This window comes from Strix uralensis, chromosome 6, assembly GCF_047716275.1.
Source record: "Strix uralensis isolate ZFMK-TIS-50842 chromosome 6, bStrUra1, whole genome shotgun sequence".
Classification (NCBI taxonomy): Eukaryota; Metazoa; Chordata; class Aves; order Strigiformes; family Strigidae; genus Strix; species Strix uralensis.
This window is the reverse complement of record NC_133977.1, coordinates 30,391,318-30,419,287: the sequence shown is the minus strand read 5'-3', so window position 1 is coordinate 30,419,287 and position 27,970 is coordinate 30,391,318. Positions and strand designations below refer to the sequence as shown.

General features: G+C 40.2%; 1 protein-coding gene across 1 annotated transcript in view; it reads left to right on the top strand.

Annotated features, from left to right (window-relative positions):
- CNTNAP5 (contactin associated protein family member 5) overlaps positions 1-27,970 on the top strand; it is a 294,672-nt gene that overhangs the window by 137,653 nt on the left and 129,049 nt on the right. The window contains exons 5-10 of the mRNA XM_074873542.1: positions 1,462-1,665; positions 4,203-4,387; positions 7,722-7,865; positions 19,031-19,295; positions 21,936-22,085; positions 23,208-23,379. Coding sequence (XP_074729643.1) covers positions 1,462-1,665; positions 4,203-4,387; positions 7,722-7,865; positions 19,031-19,295; positions 21,936-22,085; positions 23,208-23,379 — 1,120 coding nt within the window. The remainder of the gene's footprint in view (positions 1-1,461; positions 1,666-4,202; positions 4,388-7,721; positions 7,866-19,030; positions 19,296-21,935; positions 22,086-23,207; positions 23,380-27,970) is intronic.

Genomic DNA, 27,970 nt, shown 5'->3' with positions numbered 1-27,970 from the left:
ATCTTCGTGGCCTCCTCTGGACTTGCTCCAGCAGGTCCATGTCCTTCTTCTGCTGGGGGCCCCAGAGCTGGGCAAAGTACTCCAGGTGGGGTCTAATGAGAGCAGAGTAGAGGGAGAGAATCCCCTCCCTCAACCTGCTGGCCACTCTTCTCTTGATGCAGCCTGGGACACGGTTGTCCTTCTGGGCTGCGAGTGCACATTGCTGGCTCATAGTCAGTTTTCCATCTCCTAATACCCTCAAGTCCTTCTCTGCAGGGCTGCTCTCAATCCACTCCTCATCACCCAGCCTGTATTTGTGCTTGGCATTGCCTCGACCCATGTGCAGGACCTTGCACGTGGCCTTATTGAACTTCATGAGGTTTGCTTCGGCCCACCTCTCATCCTGTCGAGGTCCCTCTGGCTGGCATCCCTTCCCTCCAGCGTGTCGACCGCACCACTCAGCTTGGTGTCATCGGCAAACTTGCTAAGGGTGCCCTCAATCCCACTATCCATGTTGCCAACAAAGACGTGAAACAGCATAGAAAACAGGATAGAAATTGGAATTGAATTTACATATGTTAGTCACACGTTTGAAAACAATCTATTAGTTAAAAGTATTTAAAGGTACCTGAAACATTCTGGTTATATATATATATATTTAGAAAAGTAAGTTTATTAAAAATAAATTTTGCTTAAAATACCACTTTATATAAAAAAGAGAGTACTGCAGGCTGCTGCTGCCAAAGGAAATATTAATTGCAATTGAAGAATTGAAGCTTGTTTCCCATCACAGTGATTGGGTTTTAGAGGCTGGCTGAAGAGGAAAATGTGTTTTTTAATAGGATTTTCAAAGGTGTATAATCAGTTTAGATGCCCAGTTCCCATGAAATCCCTTCAAAAGCTTTTTGAATTGATATTTGAGTATTCCTGCCAGCCTAGTCAATTTGCATGCAGAAACATGGTTGATAAATGCCCATCACAAACAAGCAGCCAACCCTCAGAAACTAAGACGATGCTTACTTGCATGCAAAGGTGGATGCAGGCATGGCTGACACGCAGAAGCTGCTCAACAGATGCTTGTGAAGCTACAAAAAGTGGAAGGAGAACTGAAGTATTCAAAGCAATGAGTAACATCCTGGGTGTGTTTGAGACATACAGTAAACATGCTGAGGCCTGTTCTGGAGATCTGAATATGATGGAAGTCAACTGTTCTGTTTTGAAAAGTTGAGTGAGAAAGCAGTCTTGCATGAGAGAGGAGAAGTGCAGAGAAGTTCTGGTTTCATCCTAGTCTTCCCTTTCCCCAGACAGAGGGAGAGGATTGGAAATGAGTGAAATGTGGTTGGCCAGATGCCATGTATGTCCTGTGGATTGTATGCTTTGAGAATGCCTGGCTTCAAGTGATATTTGGAAAGATTTTGAAAAAATACAGTCCCTCTCCTGATGCTGCCCCTCCTCTTCATTTTGCCATCTTCTTTCTCCCAGAGTCAGATATTGCAGACTTCGATGGCAGAAGTTCACTCCTCTACAGGTTCAATCAGAAGCTGATGAGCACATTCAAAGATGTGGTTTCCTTGAAGTTCAAAAGCATGCAGGGTGATGGAGTCTTATTCCATGGAGAAGGACAGCGTGGAGACTACGTTACCTTGGAACTGCAGAAAGGGAAGCTTTCCTTGCACATCAACCTGGGTAAGGGTAATTAGGTTTATTGGGTCACATATTACTGTTATAAGGATTGTCTTGGTTTGCTTTTATAAATCAACTGTTTGTATTAGGCAGTATCTAGAAACTCCAGCTGAGATCAACAAAACATGCTGTGTGTCTCAGACAGCTCACAGCTTAAATGCTGGTCAGAGAAGGTGGGAGGGGAAGCAAAAGAGGATAGACTTATGTCATGCAGGACATGATAGCTGAACCAAGAAGAGACCCTGGTTCTTCTAACTAGTGCCAACCAAGGCTGAGATGCTCAATGATTACTTTTGAAGTTTTGACCTTTGCCTGATGATGCTTTCAAGCAGTGATTTAAAAAAAAGTTTTGTTTTTTCCCTTCCTCCTTTTTTATTTTTATTGTTATTAATTTTTAAGAATAGCATTCCCAGAAAGTTTGGTTTGGGGTGCAAAGGTTTATTTTTGGTTTGTGTCTTATTTTTTCCTTTCTGTGATTGGAACTGAGCTGAGAATACAGAATTTAAATTAAAACATTCTGGTGAAAACGTTGTGCACACTGGTATTGCTTTGCTTCTGGAGATGGTTTCAGATGAAAACTGTAAATATCTGGAAGACCATCACTGTATGATCATGTTGGGACAGATTAAAGGCTGGCTTAATTTCTTGCTGTAGAAGGATGCTTGCGTTTTCCTGGTGAATTCACTAAAGCACTTTGATAATAGCAGGAACTACTGTAGTAGGAGTAATCATACCCTCTCTCCCAGCCTTGTGGCAAAATCTTCATTAGCTTCATCTGTGGGTGACCCATGGTACTGGCCTCAGCAGACCCTGCTGAGTCACGTTTCTCATATTGAGGGGTTTGAGTTGGTCAGAAGTTTCCATGCCTGCATTGCTGTACTTTGGTCAGCACAGGAGCTGCACTTACCCTGTTTGGGTATTGAATTTGGTCTGAAAACCTCAGTGGCCCAACCAGATGGAAAGCTGAACCCTTTAACCATGAGGGAATGGGCAAGGAGAGGAGGGAATTAAGGTCTAAGGTTTTCACTGCCATTCTCAATCTTAGTAACTTTGTTGACTAAAGTAATCTGAGCCTTTTGCAGTTCATGTACATGTTGCTTAGACTGCCAAGGCTGGTTTTAAAAAAGTGAGAGATGTAGTATCCAGTAATGTATAGTATTAACAGGGGCAGATCTCAGATTAGCAATTCCAGGACACTTTAAGAAGTCTGTCTAGAGCAGATAAAGCAGGCAACGGTGCAGTATCTTAGTCCCCTGTTTATGACTTGGGGAATTAAAAGAAATCATAAACTAGTGGGAGCAAACTAAAACAGAATTCATAGATAATTTTTTCTGCATTTTTCCCCTCATACTTAAATATGTTTGTTTTAAATGTAACAATTTTCCACAGCTCTTGAATTTAATTTTTTCATAAGCTCATTAATTGCTTAGTCTCCAACTAGTATTTTCTTTCTTTCTTCCTCCCTTTCTTTCTTTTTATTTATTTAGTTTATCAAAGAGTAGAAATGATAATGCAGCATTTTTCTGATTTGATATTTGGATGTTACTTGGACCAAGTAGCTACATCCAAAGTCTCTGAATGTGGGATTCTTTGGCTCCATTCATTTGTCCTTCTCTTACAAATGTTTCATACTAGGGTAAGATATAGTACCGTTGAATATATTATGTCACTTCTTCCAGAGGAGATGCTGTTGTGAATACATGGTCTGAGATAAGAGGTTTTTGTCTTTCAGCAGTACCCCCAAATGTACAGATTTTAGCCATTTCAAGTCCTCTGTGTGCATTCATATGTCATGGGCAAGGCTTCTGATGCCTGCTCTTGAATCTGCTTGCATCTTGCCTGGCAGTTTTGGAGCACGTGTTCTCTCCATTCTGCTGGAATACAAAAAAGGACACATACTCCCTTTCAATGAGAGACTCAGAAGTGTTCAGACATGTAACCAGATGGAAAACAAGGGTGCTTGAAATCACCAGGGTTAGGGCCTAAATATTTTTATGACTCTTGATCTAAACTTTTGGAGGTCCAGGCCAGGTTTAAGAATCTTTTTGAGCTGAACAAAACGCGTTCATGTTGCTTCACGGACTTGTGGCTTTTTTTTCTCTGAAAATGAACAGGCGCAATTTTCTTGTTAAAAGACAAAAAGCACGTAGTTGAAAATGAAGTGTCAGGAGTGGTCTGTTAATGTGAATAGACAGGAGACTTTTGGTGCAATCTGAAGGGAGCTCTTAAAACACCAGGCCTCAAATGCATAGTAGAACCAATGGCCAGGCAGAGCAGCGATCCTGTGCATGCTGCAGTGTTGTGTGGGTGCAGCATCAGGAAAACCTCCTGGTTTATGTGTATGTGTGCATGTGCGTGTATATATATATGAATAAGAGGCCCAAAATATCCAGGGCAAGCTTTGACAAGGGTCTGTTTCTGATGAGCAGAGCTCCAGTTTGCATCTAGGAGCATTGCTCTGTGCTCCCCTTAAGTCCCAATGCTTCACTTAAGGGGCTGGAGGTAACTCTGGTGTCTTCTGCCTGTCTCTGCCCCTCTAGGGGACTCCAACCTGCACTTCAGTAACAGCCACACATCCGTCACCCTGGGCAGCCTCCTGGATGACCAGCACTGGCACTCAGTTCTCATAGAGCGCTTCAACAAGCAAGTGAACTTCACGGTGGACAAGCACACCCAGCATTTCCGAACGAAGGGGGATTCAGATCACCTGGATATTGATTATGAGGTGTGTGAAGCCCTTTAGGTTATAACCTGGGAGATCAGGCTGAATTGATATAAAATGAATGTGTTGAAAAGCAACCACCCTATGAGCTGTTTCTTTCCAGCAAAGATCTTTTCTTTATTTAATATTTTCTTTCCAGAGAGCTTCTTTCATAGTTAACAAACATAGGCTATGTCAGTGCAACTCTATGTACAACAGTCTCAGAAAATGGCCAATCTCTGGGCAAATATGCAATGGATTATGCTTACACTTCAAAGTATGGCAGACTTTGAGCTAAACTAAAAGATATAGTCTGGGTTCTAGTCAAATATTCAGGGGGCAACTGCACTTATCTGTATGGAGAGGTGCTGTGTCATCATGTCCAATGTGATTTTAATGGGATTTTTGCATGCCATCCCTGCATCTGATTGACATGACCATGGGGATACCAGCTTGAGCTGTGACTCCAGTTGCTCAGATTATAGCTCTCCACATAGAGATGAGCAGGTAAAGACCATTGTCTTCCCAGTAGGAATGGAAGACCCTGAGCACAACTGTTAAGACAACTAACTCTGACCCAGATCCCTTCATATCTGGGCTTGTGATGCAGAGCATCCTGGCCTAGGGAGCCAGAGCAGCTCAGCTAAAGGAGGACTGAGCAGAGGAAACATCCTGACTGCCCATAAAATCTGAGGCTGGTGTGCTCCCCTGTGATGAGCCCAAGGCGTGGCAGAGTGCAGTTTATATCACTCCAGCAGTTCAGTGCTTGTGACTGATAGTCAGTAAAAAATACCTTTAAAACTTTTTATATCATCATATCTATATGCAAGGCAGTTCCTCATCTGTTCCCCCCACCAACGCACACCTGAGTACAAATTACCCATGTTCATTTTTATCCCCACGCGCTTGTCTACCAAGCCTTGCTAGCCCACAAGGCACAGGGTCATGCTTGCACAGTCAGAGCCATCACCCTGTCTGCATGCATTGAGCTGGCATTGCTTAAGAGACCACAAGTTTCCCCTCTGCACTTCGAATTCATTTCTCTGAAAAGGATCAATTCCCAGCACACCCAAGAGACAAAAGCAGACAGCTCGGCAGTGGCAGGTGCCTGCTCTCTGTTCCTCTCATGTTTCAGCTGAAATTCCCTTCTTTGCATTTCACAAAGCAGGGTGGAGAGAGTGGTACCTGTCCCCTGGCACTGCTGTACCAAATCATGAGCACATGTAGTAGGGACAGCACATTTGAGCAGTGAGATTCTGTAACAGCTTCAGACTGAACTAGCAAGGGCCAAAGCTGTATCTACTTTCAAGATGGAGTTCAGAAAAGCCAAATGATAGTCATGACCTTTCTTAATTTCAAAGTAATAAAATTCCTTGCTTCCTGCTACAAGGTTGATGTCAATTAGGGAAAACTCAGGCTTCAATGTATTTGCAGAACATTTTTCCAGATATTACAAAACAGGAAGCATGGTAGAGAAGATCTTTGGCTGATGTAAATCAGCATCACCACTGACCTCTGTGGCACTACGTCCTGGCCCCTGCTGCATAGGATTTCACGCAGTGTGTTTTCTTTCCGTTTGCACAGTCTTTCAGTTGAACGTTACAATAATACAGTCTACTGAAAGTTTATCTCAGCACACTTTAGGGATTGAAGGCTTTACTGAGGGTAATAAAACCATTAGTTTGGTAATTAAAATTATTGCCAATCACAAAGGAAACTTTTTTTAGTAATGCAGTGGTGTAATTGATATTGATTTTTCTTCTGGTTTTGAAACCCAGTACAGAGTCCCTAAACAGAAGACTTAAGAAATAGAACATGAAAGAAGGAAAGTCTGGTGTTTTAAGGGAAGAACTAATGATTCTCACTGGAAAAAAACATTGCTACCACATAAGCCCTCATGCCAATAACAACCCTGCAAGTGATGTAAAACAGCAGTCTGTTCCCTCTTTGTTTCTCTGAATTGATCAATGAATACAACTGAGGTGTAAGTTCATTAAGGACTTGTTTTCAAAGAAGTACTTTCAAGGTTATCCAGGGAGGTTTCATTTGCTTAGGTATCCCATCTTGTTAGGTGGAGTGGGAGGAAAAATAACCCCCAAATTTCCCTTTATTTTTGTAATAATGAGCTGAGACAAGCCTTTAGGAGTTGTGACAGAGGCATAAGGCTCACCAGGTTTCAGCAGCCGTCAGTGTCGACAGCACCACACAGCAGTGCATGCCCTTGCTGCAGCAGATGCAGCGGGATTGCAGCACAGTTCCTGATGCACTGGAACCACTGTGAACTGTGATGACTGCAGGATCCCCACCGGCATTACATCACTCACGATGCTGCTGGTTGCGATGGGAAAAATGAGTAAAAATCCAGTGGTACCACCAGTAGTAAGACTTTGCCAAAAAGGCCAGTGGAGCTAATTAGAAATGAGCTGTGTCATCTGGCAAAAGAAAACAGGATTATCAGAATTTTTGGGGGTTGTGAGGTGTGGGGTGTGGGTTCTGTCTGTCTTTCTGTCTGTCTTTATGTCTTTGTCTGTCTGTCTGTCTTTTCTAAAGAATCTAAAGTAATCATGCTCCAAGGATTTTGGAAGCTTTGTTTTCTTAGGCTCTTTATCCTCCTAGGACTTTCAGCCCTCCAGTTGAGTGATGAGTTGTAATCTGCACAATACTAACATATTCCACTACTTAGACAACAGCCCAGCAGAAGTTTTGTTTAAATGTGTAACTTGCAGAACTTCTTCATTACGCTGATCTGTCTCAAATACCACATGCGAGTATTTTAAAGACCAAACCACAGTGAAAATTAGGGAAAACGATTGCAAGGTGCAAATGGGGTAGTTTGCGTGTGTGATACTACCCTCCACTGGCTGAAATCAGAACTGTTCAGATACATGTTTGGTGGAAAGGGTTGACTCCAGCTCTCAGGCAAACCCAGTGCTCTGTGGACATGAAGAGTTTATTCCTCCATTGCTCAGCGGTTCCTGGCCGCTGTGGTCTGCTGATGGGTGGCAGCCTCCAGGCCCATGGGGCCTGTGGGCTGGAGACCATTTGAACATTATCTTGTGCATTGGGTGTTCCTGGGTGGAGGGCTGGTGGTATTGGGTTGGTGAAGTGGTGTGTCAAGGCACTTAAAAGCTGTTTTCAAGTTAGTGAGCTGTCTGTGCCAGCAGCATTTCTCCAACAGCTGTAATGCTGTGCAGCCTGTAATTCCCCTGTTGGGCAGCCAGGACCTGCTTTGTGCTCTGGCAGGATGCTATTAATGTGACTTGTTCTTAGATAATGTCCTGCCTTGGCTGCATGGAGTGGGCTCTGCCCTCTTTCTCTTGGGGTGATAGCTAAATACTTTTCTTATTTTTTCCAAAAGCTCAGTTTTGGAGGTATTCCTGTCCCGGGGAAACCAGGAACCTTTCAGAGGAAAAATTTCCATGGGTGCATCGAGAACCTTTATTACAATGGAGTCAATATAATTGACCTGGCAAAAAGACGCAAACCTCAGATCTATACTGTGGTAAGAGACAATAATGTATGCTTTCCTTCTTTACTTCCATGCTGTTGGTGCTGCTGGCTTCACTGAATGAGTGGAGTTCAGATTTAGATATCTATGGGCATAATTAGCTTGTTAAAATGATATTGATGAGGCTAACACCAGCCAGCACTGACTGCTGTGGTGAGAGTTATTGAAAGACATGTGTGGAAATTAATACATTTCTCTGACTCTCCAAGTGTATTACAATTTGTTTGGAGAAACTTTTTAATTCCTTCTCCAAGATTAAAATGTGTCTTTTTGATGGGATGATAGAAGTCATAAAGACTTCTTCTGGTTAACTCAGTTGAAATCTTATTTTCTGAACCACTCTCCATCACTGTTGTGGAGTACAGTAGTAGCAAAATTTTATTTTGCTATTTGAGTTGGTATTATAGAGAAGAATAAATGTTTCTTTTACTATTGGAAATATTTTAGTTTGTGCCACCCCTTATATTCAGTGTATTGGCAGTTCTGAGAACCATTGACCTGATATTAGTGTCTCTAAATGTGAGATGGTAGAGGTAAAGCAAAAGGAACTATGGTCTTATCCAGCCTGCTAACATAAAACATAAACATAACTTCACTCATAATAATGTCCAAAATCATAGATATATTTAAATATATCATGAGCAAAATAAAGAACATTTTATTTCATAAGTAGAAAGAACAGTGTATTCCCATGCAGCCTTGACAAACTGTAAATAATTCAGCTCTTTATTTAGCTCATGCCTCACTCCTGTACCACACTTTGATATATGCCTTTTGGCTAATACTGTGTCTTTGGAGAATGTGGAGGTGAAACTGCTTCTGGCTCTCATGGCATCTTCTAGTTTGTAGTAATGTGTATAAACAGACTGAAGCTACAACAAAGCAAGCCAGAAGACCACAAGAAGGCTTTCCTTTCCTTATTTTCCCTGCCTAGGGTGAGGCTGAATACACAGGGAAATGGGAAGTGGAAAGGTGATGGGTGAGAAGTGCTGCATTCTTTTGCTGGCAGTCAAGACTTCCTCCAGGATGTTCCCCTAGCCTGAGAGACTTTGCTTTAATAACCTGAAGTTTGATTGCTCTGACTCAGGATGCTAAGGCACAAATCTTATGAACTGTGTTAAATTGCTCTTCTCCTCAGCTTACTTTCTAAGGGGAGCAAAGAGCTCTGGTCTGCGTCTTAGGTCATTAAATAGCTGGTTGTTTTGACAGCTGTGTAATGGGAAGGCCTTCCTAAAGGGGAAAAGAACAACTTTGTAATGTGTTTTCTCTCGGAAAGGGTGTTGTCTGGGTATAACGTGGCCCCAAGCAATGAAACTCTGTTATCACAATACTTGGTTCAGTCAATGCTAGATTGAAGGTCAGGAATCCTGCTCCTTTTGTCAATTTAAGGTAGCAGGGATTTGGCCCCATCTTCCAATCTCCCTCACAGAAGTCATGATTTTAACTTGATAGTTTTCAAAGGCTGGTTGCTGTACTGCATTTTTCAAGATTTATGAGCTGATACATGCTGTCTGTGACGCTTAAGTATGCAAAGTGCATGGAAAGGTTGCCACATTCACAGCACCTCATAATCTTAGATGAACATCCTTCTATAGGAAACAGCCCCTGTAAATCTCTGGTTTTCCAGCATCCTTTCCATCACAGCTATTTATCTCCTCTAGCAACTCTCAGGTACTTCCAGCTTTCACAGACTGATCTCCCTCTCCCATCTTCCTGCTCTTCCTCACTTCTTAGCAATTTACTTACTCAAATTAAAATAACTTGTTCTTACTAAGTGTAGTCTTTTGCCTGCCAGACTTCCTCTGCACTAAATGCTTTTACTCAAAGTTCATTGAGGTTTTCAAGAAACAATCCATATCCCCAGGGAGCTGCAAGCTTCTCTGCTTCATGTCTTTGTAGTTGCTAGGGTTGTCTGGAGTGGAAATATGATGAAAGAAATAGCACAGAAGAATAATTAAATATGTCGGGGACTTGGAATCACTTCTTCCAACAATGTGTTGTATAGCTGTGTTCCCTCCCCACAAGCTGAGAGATCACCAGAGATGGTTCTGCATTGTTAGTACCCAAAATACCTTTGTCTCCTAACAAAAGGTATTTGAGGACAAACTGGCTGGTTTGAGATTAGAAAGTCATTAATGCTCAGAGACACTAGTTTTTGATTCCAAAAGGTCGGCAGACTTCAACACTCAGTCTCTGCTTCATTCTCTGTGCCTTTGTGAACGTTAACACAGTCTAGTCAGTGAGCCAAACTTGTGGGTTTTCATACCCATCAACTTTGGATTTTTTACTGTTGACATCTTTCACACAAGCAGGGGAATGGTACATCAGCTTTGGAGGTATAGATTTCCTCTTATGAAGTAGTTACTTATCCATATAAATAATGGTCCCAAATCAGCTGCATTTAAAGTCAGAGGAAGAAACTACAGGTTGTCAATAACAGAGTACTGTACTATGTATTGTCCTCTTGGGTGGTGGCTGTGATTATCATTCTGCCTGTTCTTTTCTGTAACTCATTTGCAGTTGTCAGACTTGCAATAAATCCCCTGGAGAAGACATCTCAAGATAACGAGGCAGCCTGTCTCTGAACTGGAACTCGCCTTCAGAATTCCATTTTTATATTGCCTGATACTTAACCTCTCTATATGGTAGCCCTATCTATTTGGACAGGCTGTCTACTCTCTGGGGTTTCTTCTGTCCCTGATGGTATGTTGTGGGTTTTTTTGCTCTGTGTTTTTTTTCTCCCCTAGGTCACTGAGTGTGGAGAAATGATAAGGGATCTTTTATTTGCTATCCAAAGTGATTACTGGTTTTAATTGCCAGAGGTTATGAGAAGTCAAATTTCTGTAATTACCACTGTTATGGTCGTAGGGCTGGACCCTTGGGAAACCTCAGAAAATGCTTTAAAATAATAATCTAAAAATCTGCCCTATTTACTAGCTGTCTTCTCAGCACAAAAGAAGTGAAGACTGCCCATTGTGAGAAATGGTACAGCAGTTACTCGCCCTTCTTGGACAAGTAGTTAGCGGCAGGAAAATACACCATAGGAGCCATATTTACAAGAAGCAGAAGGGGAATTGTCCTTCACAGAAGGATATTTGACCTGTTGATATCTGGGATGGTGAATTCCTCGTTGAAAGATGTTGTGCTTGTTAAGAGTGTATGTAGGTGCAGGAGACGATGGAACAAGTTCTAGGAAGATAAATCCATTGAGAATTGCTAAATATGTCTGGCTGAGGGAGTAGTTAAGAGAAAAATAGCTATAGCATCCTGAAAATAACGATAGTATCCTGGCCACCGGTGGTTACCTACTGCTAGTTTCAGGTTGTACCTTCAAAAACTGCTCCAATGTGACATGTGGCCAGGGTCTTAAGTCTTTTCATGTGTCACTGATTTGTGATGTCAAAATAAGAAGCTGTCTAGCTGAAGGAAAGAAATTAAGAGGTCATGAAAAGATGCTGTGTTTGACCTTCTCAATGATCCACCCTATGTACTCATTGAAATTGAGGAAAACCCTATCCCCCCTTCCCTTCCATCACCTTTGGCTAACAGGAATTGGAGTTGTATTTTTGTTTAGCAGAGCAAACTCTGCACTGACTAGAGAGGAGTGCAAAATATTTGTAAGGCAGAAGTTGTCAGCCCTCAGATAATCTTGAATTTCTACGTTGGCCTGCCATGTTGAATCTGCGAGTGACAATTCAGCACAGCAAGGGATGTGGTGACATGTAAATGCATCACTGTAGTGCCTCAGGGAAATAACCCATTGCCTGCATCAAAGAGCAAGGAAAGATACCTAGTGACAGGAGAATGTAAACTAATAATTCATTCCCTTTATAGAGAATCCAAACATGCTATTTTATTAAGCTGATTTGAGATACTTTCATCTTGAGAAGAATTTACTTGTCTACACACGTCTTATTCTACCACTATTCTTGCCACTATTGCAAGTTTTGATATACCTGTGAGTATCAGGCTGGTGACTTTTGAAGGCCCCTACTAGGGTTTGGAGAACCAGGAGATAGATTTATCTTTTCTTTTTTCTTAATTTTTTTATTTTTCATTAGTTTTTGCACTGCAATCAGACTATAGAAATCATAAATAAATTTGTTGGAACTATTTATTGACATTTTTCACAACTTCCTATAAGACTAAGTTGAATTTATTAAAAAAAATAAACTTATGCAATTACTTAATGAAAGTGTGAGTCACACACACACATTAAAAAGGTAGTTGAGTTTGCTGTTCTTTAGACAAGGCAAGTGAACTCATATTCCAGAAATATTTGATTCCTGTAAAAATAGCTTTTTATGGTTTCTTCTATCTTCCTGTCTGCTGTCTGGGTCTTCAGATGAGTTTCCTTCACATCCTATCTGCACTGTGGAATAGTAAGAAAGTCTATATAGATAGCATTAATTTTAAGGTCCCAATTTATTGTTGCTGGATGGCAGAACAGGATTGTTTTAAAAGAAATTGTGTCACCTCAATCAAGAACTTGAAATAAAGTCTATCTAAATGACAGCTTTCCAACTGATTTCAGTTGGCTTTTTCTACAATTCTGAAGACTCTCAGTATGTAAATACTTAATCCAGTATGTAGCTCCAATAATAAACTCTCTTTTTCTTAATATAAAAGTTTCTTTGTGTTAGGATTTTGATAGTTGTGATGACCGTAAGTGAAGCAAGTCTTTTGGGGAGAGAGACCATATCTTTTTAGAAGACTTGTTGACATATGAGGAAAAAAATTTCACATTTCTGAGCAAACAAGGCCTTTTGGGAGTCATCAGCCTTTAGCAAATTACAGGTTAGAAACAGTTGCTCAGAGTTTAATTTATTACATTATCTAGGTAGTCAAATTGAGTGAATAGGGCAGTTAGTACCTGCTGAGCAGAGGAGGATGTTTCAAGGCAGGGGGTGATAAGGCTGTTAGTCCCTGTAGGAGACCAAGAGAGATGGCTAATTATTGTCATAGGAGTTAGCAGGGAATAAGGAAAATGGAGAAGAATGTAATTTGCTGAAAAGCCAAAGCTTAAATGTCTTTTAAGGCCTTATTCCAATTGCTAAGGCCTTGGGAACTGCTTGGTACTTGGCTGCCTGGCACAACAGAAGGGGGCAAGCTGAGCCCATCACAGTCAAAAGCCTGGAGTATGTGCATTTCATACCAACCATTTAGGCTGGTGCTGTGCTATGATACACAGATGATTGGAATTTAAAAGAGCAAAATCTAATAAAGAAAACTAATACATTAAGAAAAGTTGATAAGAATTGTTTTCTATGCCCTTTTCTACTTTAAGATATGTGCCTCTGTTTTCATCATAATAATAATACTTAAATACATAATAGTAATATACTAATAATTTAAAAAAAAAAAAATCTCCTTCTGCTGTGTTTTGTTCCAGGTGATAAAACCTAATAACCTGTCGATCAGTTTACCTTAAACATGAACAAAAATTGGGCTTGGATTGGGCTAATTTGCCAGTTTGATCTAAGACATCTATTTTATTCACTTCTAGCAAGGTGCATTTGAATGGCTGGATTCATTCCTGCTTGTTATTCAAAGGAGAAAAAATATTAAGTGGTGTATATTTTTTTGTGCTTCTTCCTGTGCTCTTTTTTTCCTTTTCCTATCTCTCTGAGGGAAATGATGTATGATTTTTATTAATGAGCTCTGTATTTGCTCCCATCTTTTGTCAGCAACTCTTAGCTATCGTACCATATAATGAAACAATAACGTACAGTTCCTATGGGCATAAAAATAGTAAAATCCTTTGTTCCGTTTCTGGTGAGTGACATAGTTTAGGAGTCCGAGATAACATCCAGAAATGTCTAGCCAAACATCTCATCCCTGATTCTGTCACAGTTACTATGTTTCAGTTTTTTCAAAGCTTTTTTTGTTAAATGCTATTTTTTCCATATAGGAACTTTATCTTAATGTAAGCAACTTAAGTCAATGTGATAAACAATTAGCATTTTATTGACATATGTGATACCTAGAGTGAGTAAAGATAGGGCAGTTCTCTATCTCAGGGGTGATTTTCAAAAGGATACATTAATTTCAATGAAATTGGGATCAGGAAAGCTTTCAGATCTCCATGATGAAATTTTGCTCAGAGAACGAGAAACCCACCTCAGTATAGGAACTTCTCTTAAAGTATGAGCCCTGCTCTTGGGATGAACTAGTTGCTTACTCAGTGGACTAGTCCTAATGCAAGTAACACTGTGTGTCTTGGTGCTCCCACATCGTCTTTGAAGACAATTTGCACCAGTATTTCAGAAGATTGGAGCTGATATCTCACTTTGGTTTGCTTTTCATTCAGTGCTTAGCAGTGTCTTGATTTGAAAAGTACTTGAAATCTATGTGGGTCTCCTGACATCTGTTCTCCTTGAGACAGTTAATTTAAAAACAGGATTTGAAGGGACCTCCCCAATTCTTAAAATCCAGTTGTTCAGAGTTGAATGACAATCTTTCATCTTATCCTTTTAAAACTGCACCAGAGGTCACCTTTTTCCTCTGTTACTCTCTTTGCAAATTTGTCTGTAACCTCAGTCTCTTCACAGCTAGAAATAGTCCTCCAATTTCCAAGCTAGACATATTCTTGCCAGTTTACCCACATTTGTGTCTCAGCCAGGCCTGGGATTTTAGTCCCTTTACCTGTCATATGAAATAAATTTTCCTTTCTAATCCTCTGCAGAAAACAAGATATCCTTTTTATTGGATAATATCCATAGAGTGATTAATGAGGAAAGTAAGTGCCCATTTGATGCTCTAACCCACAGGTAGAATGAGAGCTTAGAAATACTCATTTATTGTTCTTCCTGTTCAAGCTGTGATCTTGGCCTGTATCCTTTGGTAGGCTAAATGTTGAGGATTTCAGTTCAGCCGTCAGTTTGAATAATCTCCCAAGTATGTATTACTTTTGATTAGTATTCTGTGAGAGAGAGGGGGATGTATCAGAAACCTGTCACCTATTGCCCAGGCTGTGGTGTTGTAGCAGTCTTCTCTCTTCATTCAACAGTACATAAAACTGCATGAAGAAAGGCTGGAAAAGACTGAAATGATTCGTTAAAGTTATGCAGGTTTTATTGAAGTCCCACAGAAGTCACTGGAAAGACTCCAGTCAGATTTGGATGAGGTTTATGGCTCAGAGGATCTTCTATGTAATCCACTTTTAATCTCATCACTTAGCAACTGTGTTCTTCCATTCTCTTTTTTAATTGGAAAGGCTCTGATTCTTCCTTTAAAAGTGCTGTAGCATGCTGTGCCTGTTCATTCAATATCTTACTTGAACAATAACCACCTCTGCAACCAGTACCCTGCCTGCAGAAATCTGGGGTACTTGGACTCTTGTCTTGAAGCAAGTGTCATGGTCATCAGTGAACAAATTGCAAATATCTCCGTTGCATTTCTAGATTCAGAAGGTTTCTCTTGTAAGAACAATAAGAACTCTTTTGGAAAGTTTTCAGTGCTTGTGAGAGGAGTCATTGATCAGTCTGGAGATGATGGACTCAGTGGAATTCTCAAACACCACATGATAGCTGGAATTTCCAGCAGCTGGGTAGAGCTGAGCGTCTCTTTTGTTTTCTCTAGGGATTAGACTCTTCTTATCCCATTTCCTAGCCAATGAGCTTTTACTTGTCAGTTAAACTGGGTTCAATTATAAAATCAAGTGTCTGCCAGAAGTCTTGCATGTACCCTGGAGAGTTCCAGAACTGCTGCCAATTAAAGCAAAATGCTCCTGATCAGATGCAGGTTTAGGAGGAGCTGTTTACTTTTCTGACTTGAACCTGCTGGAATAATTTGTTTGAGAATAACATTTAGGGCAAATTTAACAGTTTTTGTAATGGGAAGCTATCCCACTTCAGTGGATGAACATTTTTCAAAGTAGCTGTTGCGTATTTCTTTTTCAAATTTTCATGTTATTTTCTCTAGGAAGGTAGACAGCATTGGTCAGTGTAAGGACACCAGCAGCTACTGCTGGTGTGTATTAACTACATCATCTGTTTTTGCTCTGGAATGCTGCTTTAAGAAGGTGTTTCCCTCCTAAATGAGTCGGGTGAACTGATTTAAGTTCCCATGGCATCAATTGGTTTATTTAACGTTTTTTCCCAAATGTCCCAGCTAGTTTTTAACTCTGAGTAAAATTAGTTTTGGCTCTTTCATCATGAAGGTCTCAATTCTTGAGTAAGAGTAACAAAAATACCTTGTTAAAAGAACCCTTGCAAAAGGCCTGTTTTCTATCCCCCAAATGTACCTTTAATCCTATGTACACAAAATATTGCAGCACTGCCTTTATGTGTTCTCACCTGCTTGTTCTTGTGGCAGGTGGGAGCACGCGTACTCTGCTGCAGGGTAGTCAGTGGAGAGGCTACAGAGCTTGAAGTCTCACCAGGTTAAGCATGGGAGGAGATGTGTAGGTGCTGCCTATATGTCCCAGCATTGGCCATGGGTTCAGTTCACACTCTTTGCTGCTCCTGTCCCAGTACAAGACTTCTGTGTGGATGGCATGAATTACTAGCTGGTGTAGACAAGATTGTTGCTGAGTTTTTCAAGGGGTCACAGCAATCCATGAGTTTAGGACTAGTTGCACGTGCTGAGAACCTCATATCAAAAGCAGACAGAAATTTGACCTTATATTTGGGCCTATGCATATGCATCAGGGGTACTTTGCTATGGTGTTGCTGTAAATAGCTGAAAGCTGAAATTGACTGCACAAGGTCTTTACTGGCTTATTTTAAGGTCATGTGAAAATTTGTTGTGCATTGCAAACATGTTTTTTCATTTTAGCATTCACCTTCTCTGGCACCATTAAGTCAGTCTAGGCATAGCTTGTCCTGTCTGCAAAGAGCTGAAACAAAAATCCTATCCGAATGTTGCAAATCCTCCCCTCTACAGTCTTGAATTTTGTTACAGCCTCCCACTGCCAGTGAAGCAAATTAGATACTTCAGTGCAGACTCAGATAATGTTTGAACTTTCCTCCAAGCTCCAGTGTTATGTATGTATAAGATCTGTAAATGTTTTCCTGCTTTGTGTGGAGTTATTTGAATCACTGTAAATGTCTAAAATTCCAAACAAAATTTTTCTTTCGCATTTTAAATGTCTAAACCTTTAAAAAGCTCTAGAGAAAGTTAACCATATTTGTTTATATCACTGCAGCTGACTGTGTTTTCTGTAATTTGTCATGAATTTGGTTGAAAATGGAGGTGGAAATATAACAACAATGACAAAAAAAAAAAAGCCTGTGGCATCTCTTGTGCAGGCAGAACCCAGCAGGTAGTAGAAACTTTTTAACTGTTGAGATCAAATTTCCTACTTCCCACCTGACTAATGTTCAGGTGAGTTTGGGTAAGCTTTGGATTATATCTCAGAACTCCTTCTAATATAATATATCCATACATTCCTTTTGCCATTGGTAAATCTGTTATGTAGCATTCTTCACCTAACAGGGCCAGGAATATGTAAGTAGCTTGATATAGATATGTATCTATCAAGGGTTGTTTCATCCAGTGATAACTTGGTCTCCTTCTAGCACTTTATTTATTTTCTATTTTAAAACAAAGATTAGAAAGACATTTGAAAGTGATAGGGAACAGTTCCATCAGCTGTCTGAGATTTCAGAGAGGAATTCCCCAAGCATTGTAAACTTCCTACACATCCATCAAGTGCTGTTCATTATAATTATCCTGTTAGAGTGAGTTACCAGCTCTGTTGAGAAACAGTACCATGGAGAAATACTTTTACTCCAATGTTTGTATCAGATTCCAGTTGGTATTTTGCAAAGCAGCCTAGTTCAAAGCAAGCTGTCTGTAGCAGTCTCCTGGAGTGGCTTTGAAAGTCATGACTCTTTAAATGCATCTCAGCTTTATATATTGTTAAGGTTTTATTACATGGCTTGAATGACCTAGTTGGGTAATCTACAATGGCTGAACAAAATGGTGGAGTCATTGCTTCTACAAACTACAATGGTACATGCACGTACAGATTCTGCTGACTGCTTTGAGTAAATGTGCTGCATTTCTGGGCAAATTATGCCGTTGATTTCAGGGCTGGATGACTGAGGTAATCAACTAAGTTTGGCATTGAAATAGTGTTGGATTTCACCATGCTTGCTGTGTGTGTAATGTTTTAATAATTCCTCAAAATGCCCCATGAAAACTGTAGGACCTAGCACTGCCCAGGAAACATCACTGTTGTTTCATCCCACTGTAAGTACTTTATTCAAGGGACTTTTTCTCTGAGTTTCCTTATGAATTTTGAAACAATTTCTGAAAAATTCTAATTCTGGTATTATTATTATGAAGTGGACTTTTATCATTTGGAGTAGCACAAGACTGTGTCACTCTGGGTGAAAGAAAACATAACCAGTACTGCTACTGCAAGCTATGTATTGAATATTTGAAACAAACCCAGGAAATTTGCCTCGTGTTTTGCCCCATGTAGTAGATTCAAGTGGATGAGGGAATTTTTGCTTTTAAGGTTATGTAGCATTGGTGTAAATGGGGAAAAAAAGTACTGTCATTAATGGCTGATTTTTGGCTTCAATTTAGAATAAATCTAGTCTGTTTGGTAGGATCCCTGTGCATTGGAGGATGCTTTTTTCAATTGCAGCTTGCCTTGTTCACATCCCTGTAGTCCCATCAGTGAAAAGCCAATGCAGGACACTTGTATCAAATCCCACAGCACATGAAAGTGCAAGCAGACTTGCTGTACCTTCGGTGTCAGTTCCTCAAGTCAGCATAGATCCAAATGAGTTTGATTTTCTTGACATAAAGCTAAACTTGAGCTTGACGTGGGAGGTGCTGGGAAACACAATGCAGATGTGGCCATGTGGAGATGGTCTGTCTGGGCTAGCAAATAAGCCGTTCTTCACCCAGGCATGGTCTCAATACGGGATATTTGGATGTGTTTAGATCCTTCTAAGAACTGAGGTTTTGAATTTTGATCCCCCTTATTTGGGGTGAAAGTAAAATATTTAAGTCAGATGTGTTTTCCCAGAATGGAGAGATAAATTTCCTAATGAGTTCCAAAGATTTGTGTCTCAGTAACAATACCTATTTCGGCCTTGAGGGCCATTAGAAATCCAGTCAGCTTATTTAACTACGGATATTTTAGGATGACCAAAAAAAAATTGTTGTGTTGATTTACATTTGATTTTCATTATTTGCAGGGGAATGTGACTTTTTCTTGCTCAGAACCACAAGTTGTTCCTATCACCTTTGTCAGCACCAGTCATAGCTACTTGCTACTACCTGGCACTCCTCAAATCGATGGTTTGTCAGTCAGCTTCCAGTTTCGAACATGGAATAAAGATGGCTTACTTCTGTTCACCGAATTGTCTGAAAATTCAGGACCTCTCTTGGTTTACCTCCATGGTGGGAGATTGACACTACTTATTCAGAAAGAGACAGAGAACCCAGTGGAAATCAGTGAAGGTACTCAATTTTTATTTACTTTCACCTGTCTCCTTTCAAAATACAAAGGTCCAATCCCACAAGATAAAAGGATGATGTAATAAGGAAGCACCCAATCTTCCTTTCTTTTTTCAAATTTTATCTTGCTTTCTAGTATAGAACTACTGTGTGCAGCTTGAGGTAGATCTAAGCATGGAAATCTGGCATCCTGAGATCTCCAGACTCAATCTACCTGACAATTAGCTCAGCCTCTGTGTTCTTAAACAGTCACACTAAATTTTCATCAATCAGGTCACATGAAGACCTTCCTGTTTCCCATCCTTAGATTGTGCTGAAGTCAGCTGGGAGCCAGCTCAGCCGCTGCACCATTCCCCATCACAAGTTAAGACAGCCTCAGAGCTGATTTTCTTCCTCTGACTGTAGCTTTACACTCTCTCTTTAAGCTATGCTCAGAATAGAGAGGGACCATGGACTTCCTCTGCTCACTCTCCCTCACTGGCTTCCTTAGCCAGTTTGCAAGTTGCTTTGTGCAGTGCAGCTGGTGGGATGCAAGAGGGTGAAATGGGGTTGTCTCTCTGACTTAAAGTTCAGGGGAAATTGCTTGTAAACACTTACCAGAACAGATATGCATTGGCTCACAGAGAAAACAGGGAAACAATTTCAGACTGTACAATAGAGGCAGGACCAGAGTAGCCCAGCTGCCATCCCAGTACGACCTTATAAGCCATGCTGGCATCCCAAACAGAAATGTTCTTAGCTCAGGGCCTGTGCACATCCCTTGCTGCTATGCAGCCATGCTGGGTGGGAGACTGGGAAATTAATTTTCTGCATAGGTTGAATACCCATTTTCCAAAGGTGAATGAGTAATAGACCGATGAAACTCAGATGGAACTAAATAATAATAGTATTTTCTAAAAGAGCAGCTGTTTAAAAATATGTAATATTAAAATATTCCCAGTACAGACTGAAAGAGGGCAGATGTGTCTATTAAAAGAAGCAGAGATAAAATCTGACAGAGTTGTCAAAGCAGAGCTGTTCCGCATGTGTGTTTCATTCCCCTTTATGACAGAAAATGAGGCAGCCCTGCATCTATCCTCATTCATGTAGATTGGTACAGCCTTAGCTTGCTGCAGCTGAACACTGAAAACTGCGTTTCCAGCCTTTATTGCAATCTTAATTAAATTGTTGACAAAGCTGAGACAGTGTCAATATTTGGTTGGGTGTATTTGTTTTATGCAGTTCTGAAATCATGAACCTGAGCCCAGCCTTTGGTGTTATCCAAAACATTGCTAAACTGCCTACTTACACGTGGAAAATATGCAGAAATTCTAAGTGCCATGTTCTGCAGATGTCAGATACAAAACTCATGCTTCCTCAAGGATGGAGTGATTTTTGCCCCAAACGGGACCTATTTTGTTTTGACATCTTTTTAAACTTCAGCAACATATTTCACTTCAAAATGGACTTATTCTAGTTGAAAAATCATACATTTTTGCTGGAAAACCAACCTCTTATTCTATGGAAATTGTGCATGCATTAACAGCCATTACTGTGGAAATTGTCTCATTTTCAAATTCATAATGAAATGGCTTTTCATACACAGAGCACCCACAATTTTTTTATTTTGTTTTGAACTGTTCTCACACCTCTTTGTGTCACTAAGTGCTCGTTTGTTTCTTCTGAAAGCTACATTAACGAAAAGTATTCCATTAGGGAGGGGAGTAAATACTAGTTGTCTGTGCCTGATCTCAGTGACTCCAGCCTGACGGTAGTGTATTTTGAACTGTAATTAGGTTACTTTTGATCCGCACCACTGTGTGTGAGCTCAGAAGCTTTCCCACTGATTTTCACAGCTGTCTGAATAGAGGATGTGGAGTTTCTTTGTAGCTGTGCGGTGCTATTTCAAGAGCCATGAGATGCAACACTGATTTTCAGAATAAGGAAACAGAGAGGTTATTTCCCACTTTGCACAAGTGTCTAGAAGAAAAAGAGGCCACCCAGTACCATCATCTCTCATGTACCTTCACAGGTTCCTGGTCAGAGCAACAATCCCAGCTCTCACAAGACCCATGTCAAAATCCAACATAAGGATTCAGTACATCCATCAGATAGTCTGTGTGCTAACTTACTGCTGAAGGGTTTTAAGAAACAAAAATCCTACTGATAGCAACTGAAGTTTGTCAGGTTTCATACTGGAGCCTGAGACAGGCTATGGCCATCTCACTGAATCTAATTCTCTGCAATCTCAGGCATGTATTTAGTACCAGAAGCTCAATAGAGATCTTCTCTGCGTCCTTCTGTAAGCTATAAGCATTTCCCAACACACTGAAGATAGACATAAAACATAGAAAGTGGTAATAATGTGCTACCAGAAAGGTAAAGGGCCTGACTAGCTTGATGAATGCCTACAGTACCAGAAGCAGGTTAGATTAAAATGTAAGATGACCACCTTAAATACTCTCAAAAGCTTTCCCTTTCTTGGGCCTTTTCTTCTACACCAGTTTGTTTCCAGAGGTAATGAGTTCTTTTCAGCTGCCAGTTCTCCCATTTTTGGGATCAACTGTACATTCATGATCACAAGTTGGAAGCAAAAGGAGGCCTGAAGAACACAGTTGTCTCCTGCACCTCTTTTTTTCACTCCTTGCACTTGTATTTTCCCAGGCACCAATCTCCACGATGGGCTTTGGCATTCTGTTAACATCAATGCCAGAAGACATCGCATTACCCTGACACTGGACAACAACGCTGCCACTGCTAGCCACGCAACCACTGTCTCAAGGATCTACTCTGGGAACAGCTACTATTTTGGAGGTGGGTTGTTTCAGACAGATGCAGGACAGGTTTTCATGATGCAGATCCTCAGGTGCTCACCACTGATGTCTCCCCAGGTGCACTCTGTTTGCAGCTAAGAGCAAATGTTGTAATAACTGATTTTAGACCCCCTATTGAGCTGCAATGCATACAGCACTGTGGGAAGATCAAAGGGTCTTGGTCAACCCTGACAGAGAGAGAAGGAGCAGAAATGCTAACACAGCTGTAAAAGTGGACTACTGGTAGTTGTAGCCAATGGGTACCTACATCTAGCTGGCAAAACATGCAAAAGCTACATAGCTATCTTAGCCACAAGTGTTTTTTCTAGTTAAAAGGTCTGAGGACTATGAGTATTATTAATATTCCTGTAGATATCACTGTCCTGATCAGGCTCAGTGACTTTAGACTTCAGAGCTTAATTGACATATGGCTCAGATCTACAAAGGTATTTAGGTACTGTGCTTTCATGGAAATGAATGTAGGTTTAGCTCAATCGTGAAAATGGAAAGAACAGTCTTGAAAAATACTGCCTTCTGCTTTTTTGGAGTGCAAGCATTAATTTAGATAAAGGGAGTGTCATCAACTGTCTTTTTAATATATTTCTGTGTAGTGCTTACTGTAGTGAGGCTCTGATCTCGATGAACCCTCTGGATACAGCACTAAGTGAGGATGCACAGAAGGCTTTGGATCTCAGAGCTGGCCAAATACTGAGGAAGCTCAGATACAAATGGCTTCTTTCTTGCTGTCCACAGAATTTCATCCTTTTACTCTGTGCATTGCCTCAGCAGCAGAGTGTAACCCATAATGATTTTACAATTTGCACAGCTTTTTTTTATGGGAGTCAGCTGCTATCGACTGTGGAGTTTAAAGAAGATGGAAAAAGAATTTTGATTTTGCTTAGCACATGTGAAAACCTCATACTCTGATATTTCTAGTGGGTTCTCTTTTTTTCTCTTTTTTTTTTTTTTTTCTTACTGAAGCATTTATAGCACAGAAGGTTGTGTAGCACAAGGAATGAAACCACTTGGAATAATGAGCCTCCTAGTTCTTGCATCAGGAAATCCCAGCAGAAACAGATGAACATTCCAATATTCTTCTCTGCCTCTTCTCTTTTTTCCACAGGGTGCCCTGACAATTTCACTGATTCCCAATGTTTAAATCCCGTTACTGCTTTTCAAGGCTGTATGAGGCTCATCTTTATTGATAACCAGCCCAAGGACCTAATTTTAGTTCAGCAAGGCTCCCTGGGGAATTTTAGTGATTTACACATTGATCTGTGTGGCATCAAAGACAGGTAATTGTTTCCTCTTTCTTGTATTTGTTCTTTTTTTCATCCTAGTGGTTTATAAATACAGGTTGCATTAAGTGAAAATTCTAATCTGACAACATTACGGATATTAGGCATAATAGAGCTACTAATGGAAAATATTACAGCGAAGATAGGAGGACTGGAGGGGAAATAGCTTCAATTACATGAGGCTCTCTTCACATTGACTTGTAGCAAATAGAGTATGCAAATTCAATCAAACTACAGATTGGTGAAAGGATTAAATTTTATGCATAAACAATATTTGATTGCTTTGAAGTTTTACAGGAAAATGAAAGAGAAGGAAAAATTATTTGATTCATCAGAACATGTCATCCCCTTAATATATTAGCTGTTTTTGCTTAAGTAGATCATTTACAATTTTTCTTGTTAGCCATTACAGCACAGCACGTTTATCATGAAGATACGGTACACCTCATGCGACATACTGCCCATTCAGTAGGACAATATAATGATGAAATGTCTGTATCTACCAGAGACACATTTCAGTTTAAATACTGATCTGAATTCCTCCTAAGATGAAACCTGACAGGAAACCCACATTTTCTCATAAAGAGTAGAGAGGAAATAAGCAACCAATTTTTTTTTAAGTATTTCATAATTTCTCCTTTGCTTCCTCTGGATTTTTAGTGTCTAAATATTTCTGAATTATTTCTGAAAATGTGTACTTTGAAGTTAGTATGTGGAATAATAGGCTCTGATTTTTTTTTTTTTTAATCTAGCTAAGTTCTGAAAAATGGAAATGGAACTGCAGGAAATTTCATGTACTTCAGATAGTTGAGGGAGTAGTAAGGATATTTTGGAAATGCATTAGGAGCTTAAGCATTTAATGTAATTTTTTCAGACATGTTACTTAGGTGGAGCTGAAGGCCAATCTCCATTATTGCTTACTGTAGGAGGGACCAGCTACAATCTTTTCAAAAGTGGGCAAAACCTGTTATGTGAGACCATTGTGCTCGTCTTTGTGTGTTCATGTTTGTTAACTTGTAGGAGGAAATACTGACTCTGATGATCAAACCTGTTTCCATGTTTAACAAAGACTGAATTCAGGGGATATGAATTTCACACTTGGTGTGCCTGAAAGACAGAATTGATAAGATGCAGCTGATTTAACAAAAGAAAGTAAAATGTAGACTTTCCTGAGAATTGAGAGAAAGTATTTTTCTGTTTTCTTGGAAAAACAGATTCTTTAAGATCAAATGGGCCATTCAAATGTAACTTGTATATTTATATATTGAAACAACAGAGAACTCTTCTGTAATGATGCAGAGGTGCTGTGAAATGTCTCCAGTGCCTTCATTGTCACCAAGTCCAGGCTAAAGTGTAAATCTGTGGTACTAGTGCGAGTGTCTTCCTCATCTTCAGTATCCTAAGGATGACAAGCAGCAGTCTGTGATCATACCTTACAATTATTTAGGGCAAGGATCCAAACATAATAAGAATGGTGGTACTTTACATAATCATTGCCTTGAAGATATCAGACATGTAAACAAAAGTTATACATGATCTAGTGAAGATTAAAGCACTCTCTTCCAATGAAGTTCTCTGGACAGCATTAATTTATGTGTCTGTACTACATGATCTAGGTAAATCTATAGTAGTTATGATCATATAGCAGATATGATCTACCTAGATCATATAGTAGATATGATCACAAACCCAAGGTAGATTAAAAAAAGGAAAAAAAGAATTTGATTTACAATTGGCAAAAGTGAGTCTCTTACAGCTGGATTTGGTGTATCAGTGGAGGTGCGCTGAAGGGAAAGAGAGAAACCTGCCATGTCCTGAAAGGGTGTGAGCCTCACTGGCACCATGGAGATTGCAACTTTCTCATTCAGTGAAAAACCCAGCACTCTCTCCCTGTCTGGCAACTCCAAAAACTGTGCTGAAGCTGTTTTGCAGGGAAGAAGGAAGGATTTTAATTTTTTTTGTCTAAATCATATTACTCATTTTACACCTTTGGGACACAATCTTGAGAGGGGTTAAATTTAAAGAATTGAATTCAGAAAGTTACAAAAGTTGTTCAAAGATTCCCAGGGCGAAGTACTGCTGGTGCAGTAGTGAAGTCAAGAGTTGTCATAGCAGCAAGGGACAGTTGGAAAGAAGGATGAAATTCAAAGAAAATAATTAAGGAAAATACAGACAAGAGGCAAATCCTTTATGTTATTTTGCCAACACAATTGATCCTAAGCTAGTGGGTGAGCTGGGGAAAGAGTGAACAAGAAAGTATTCATGGAGTGTATTCCTCCTAACCATTTTTTTAAATTTTAGGTTCTGCAAGCCTATATTACGGCATAGTTGGTTACAGAAAAATACAGATGGAAAGTTTGGGGGAACAGGAGATTTGAATTCAAATCTAAAGACTGTATTGCTGTCCAGTCTGCATGGTGTACCCTTGAGTATGTTTTCAGATCTTGTTCAAATTGGTTCATTGCACAAAATGTCTGACACTTCAAGTTACTGTAATTCAACTGGTCACCATAGTTCAACTTGTGATCTGTATCACAGTAGTTCTGGACTATAGGAAGGTTGGGGTCTGGCTCCAGGCATGCAGTATCCAGCTGCTCATTCTCTCTATATAAGGAGTGTTAAAACACTGTAGAAACATCTTCTTCGAGAAATGTGATCTCCCCTTTCTTAATTATAAGATTTATTGCTGTGTGCACTGTAAAGCACGTGTTTTTGTAATTTTAACGCATGTGGGAATTGTGTAGCTTAATTAACATGTAAATGGGACATTTGTCTTAGTTATCTAAGCAAAAAACCTCTTTTGAGGAATATGATTCTATTTAGAAAGCAGTTTATTTGTTACAGGCTTGTAGGCCAAGCTCATTCAGACTTGGGCTCTGAACACAGTGGTTAGGCAGCTCACTGCAACTTGTGCCTGCTCTTAAAAAGGGAGTTAATTACTTTATTTTGAAGTATGATAAACTGGGACTACTATTGATGCTGGCAGTATGTTTTTCAAGAGAGAATATAGTTGTGTAAGCATATTATACACACACCATATCCCCCCCGCGCCAAACACACACACCGGGATTCTATATGTAAAGTGATGAGCCTCCATTAATTTAAAGGGAGCCATCTGAGGGACTAAGCCTTAATATCTCATCATCTCTCATCTCTAGTATTTGAACTATATGTGTGCTCAAGTGAACTTGGCATGAATGCCTTCTGTCTCCCTGTATTTGTTATTTCCATCCTGCAGTGACTACTTCTCAGGAAATAAATGCCTTGTCACTAGCTGAGATATCAGAGAGCACACAAAAATGGGGATGTCCATAGAAATATACAGAGTTTTGCCTTCTTTCCATTTAGTGGCTGGAGAGACAGTGCCAAGTGAAGACGGTTTTGGAGACACATGCAAACTTGACCCTGTTCTTGACTCTGCTTTGAACAAGGGGCTTTTGGTAGAGACCTCCAGAGGCTCCTTGCAGCCTGTGAACAAGGCCACCCAGTAGCTGCTCTGGTCCTGGCTGAGTGGGCAGTTCAGGATGTATCTGCAATAACTAGGATTAGCAGATAACACACAGAAAACTCATGTCTTCTGTACTTTCAGTAGGACATTAAGATGTTGTGCAGCCTGGAATTGAACACAGCAATATGGACTGTCCCAATGATGGAAGAAGGCTAGTTAGCAACATCTCCTGTTAAGAGACTGCTTGTTTCTAGCTCTCAGCTGTAATGCCAGAATCACTAGTGTTCCTATTGCTGCATATCAAGTCATCTCTGACTTGACATCCCCTTGTACAGTATCTACATGTTGTCCTTAGGTGACACATCTTGTGCAAGGAGAGGCATCCCCAATCTATTCATATCAGAGCTGTGTCTGCTCCACAAGCCCTGCAAAATAATGCTGTATTCCCTTCTTTACCTCCTTCAAGAAAAAGCTGTTCCTGCAAACTGTTCCCAATGCCTTGTGGAACAGAAAAGTAGAATCTGTAGGAGGAAGCAATTTTTCCTGTAGCAATCTTGGCATTATCCCTACTGCCTGCCTGCTGTTAATCCAGTTTGTTTTTTTTTTTTCTTTTTTTCGTAGTATGTATATTTGCTGTGGTTGTCCAAATACACAGATTGCTCAGTCTTTTCTGAGGATGTTGCAAAGTGTGGTGCTTACACTTCTCCTGTTATGAAGTGTTAGGGGTCATAGCTCCTATAATGCATTTATCCCCAATTCCAATGAAATGTGAAGAAAAAATGAGACAATATCCTGCTAAGCCATAGAGGTCTGCTCCCTATTTAAAAGGAAGTGGATTTAATTTTATACCTCTTTGTTGCTTTTTCAGGATTTCTGCTCAGTTAGGAGTGCAGGTACACATCAGGGGTTGTTTGCTTTACACTGAATTAATAAGTTGGAAAGTACAGTTTCTTACAGCATGCTGGCATTTCCCCTCTATGGCATGGTACAGAACAGAAAATTACAAGGCAGAGATGTCTGGAAGTGAAGGTGCCATGAAGCCCTAGAATTCAGAGACTTTTTGTTGTGGAGGGAAAGATATATCTTTGAGTATCTATGAAGTCTTTCCAGCAGTACATGTACTACATTGACCATCTCCAA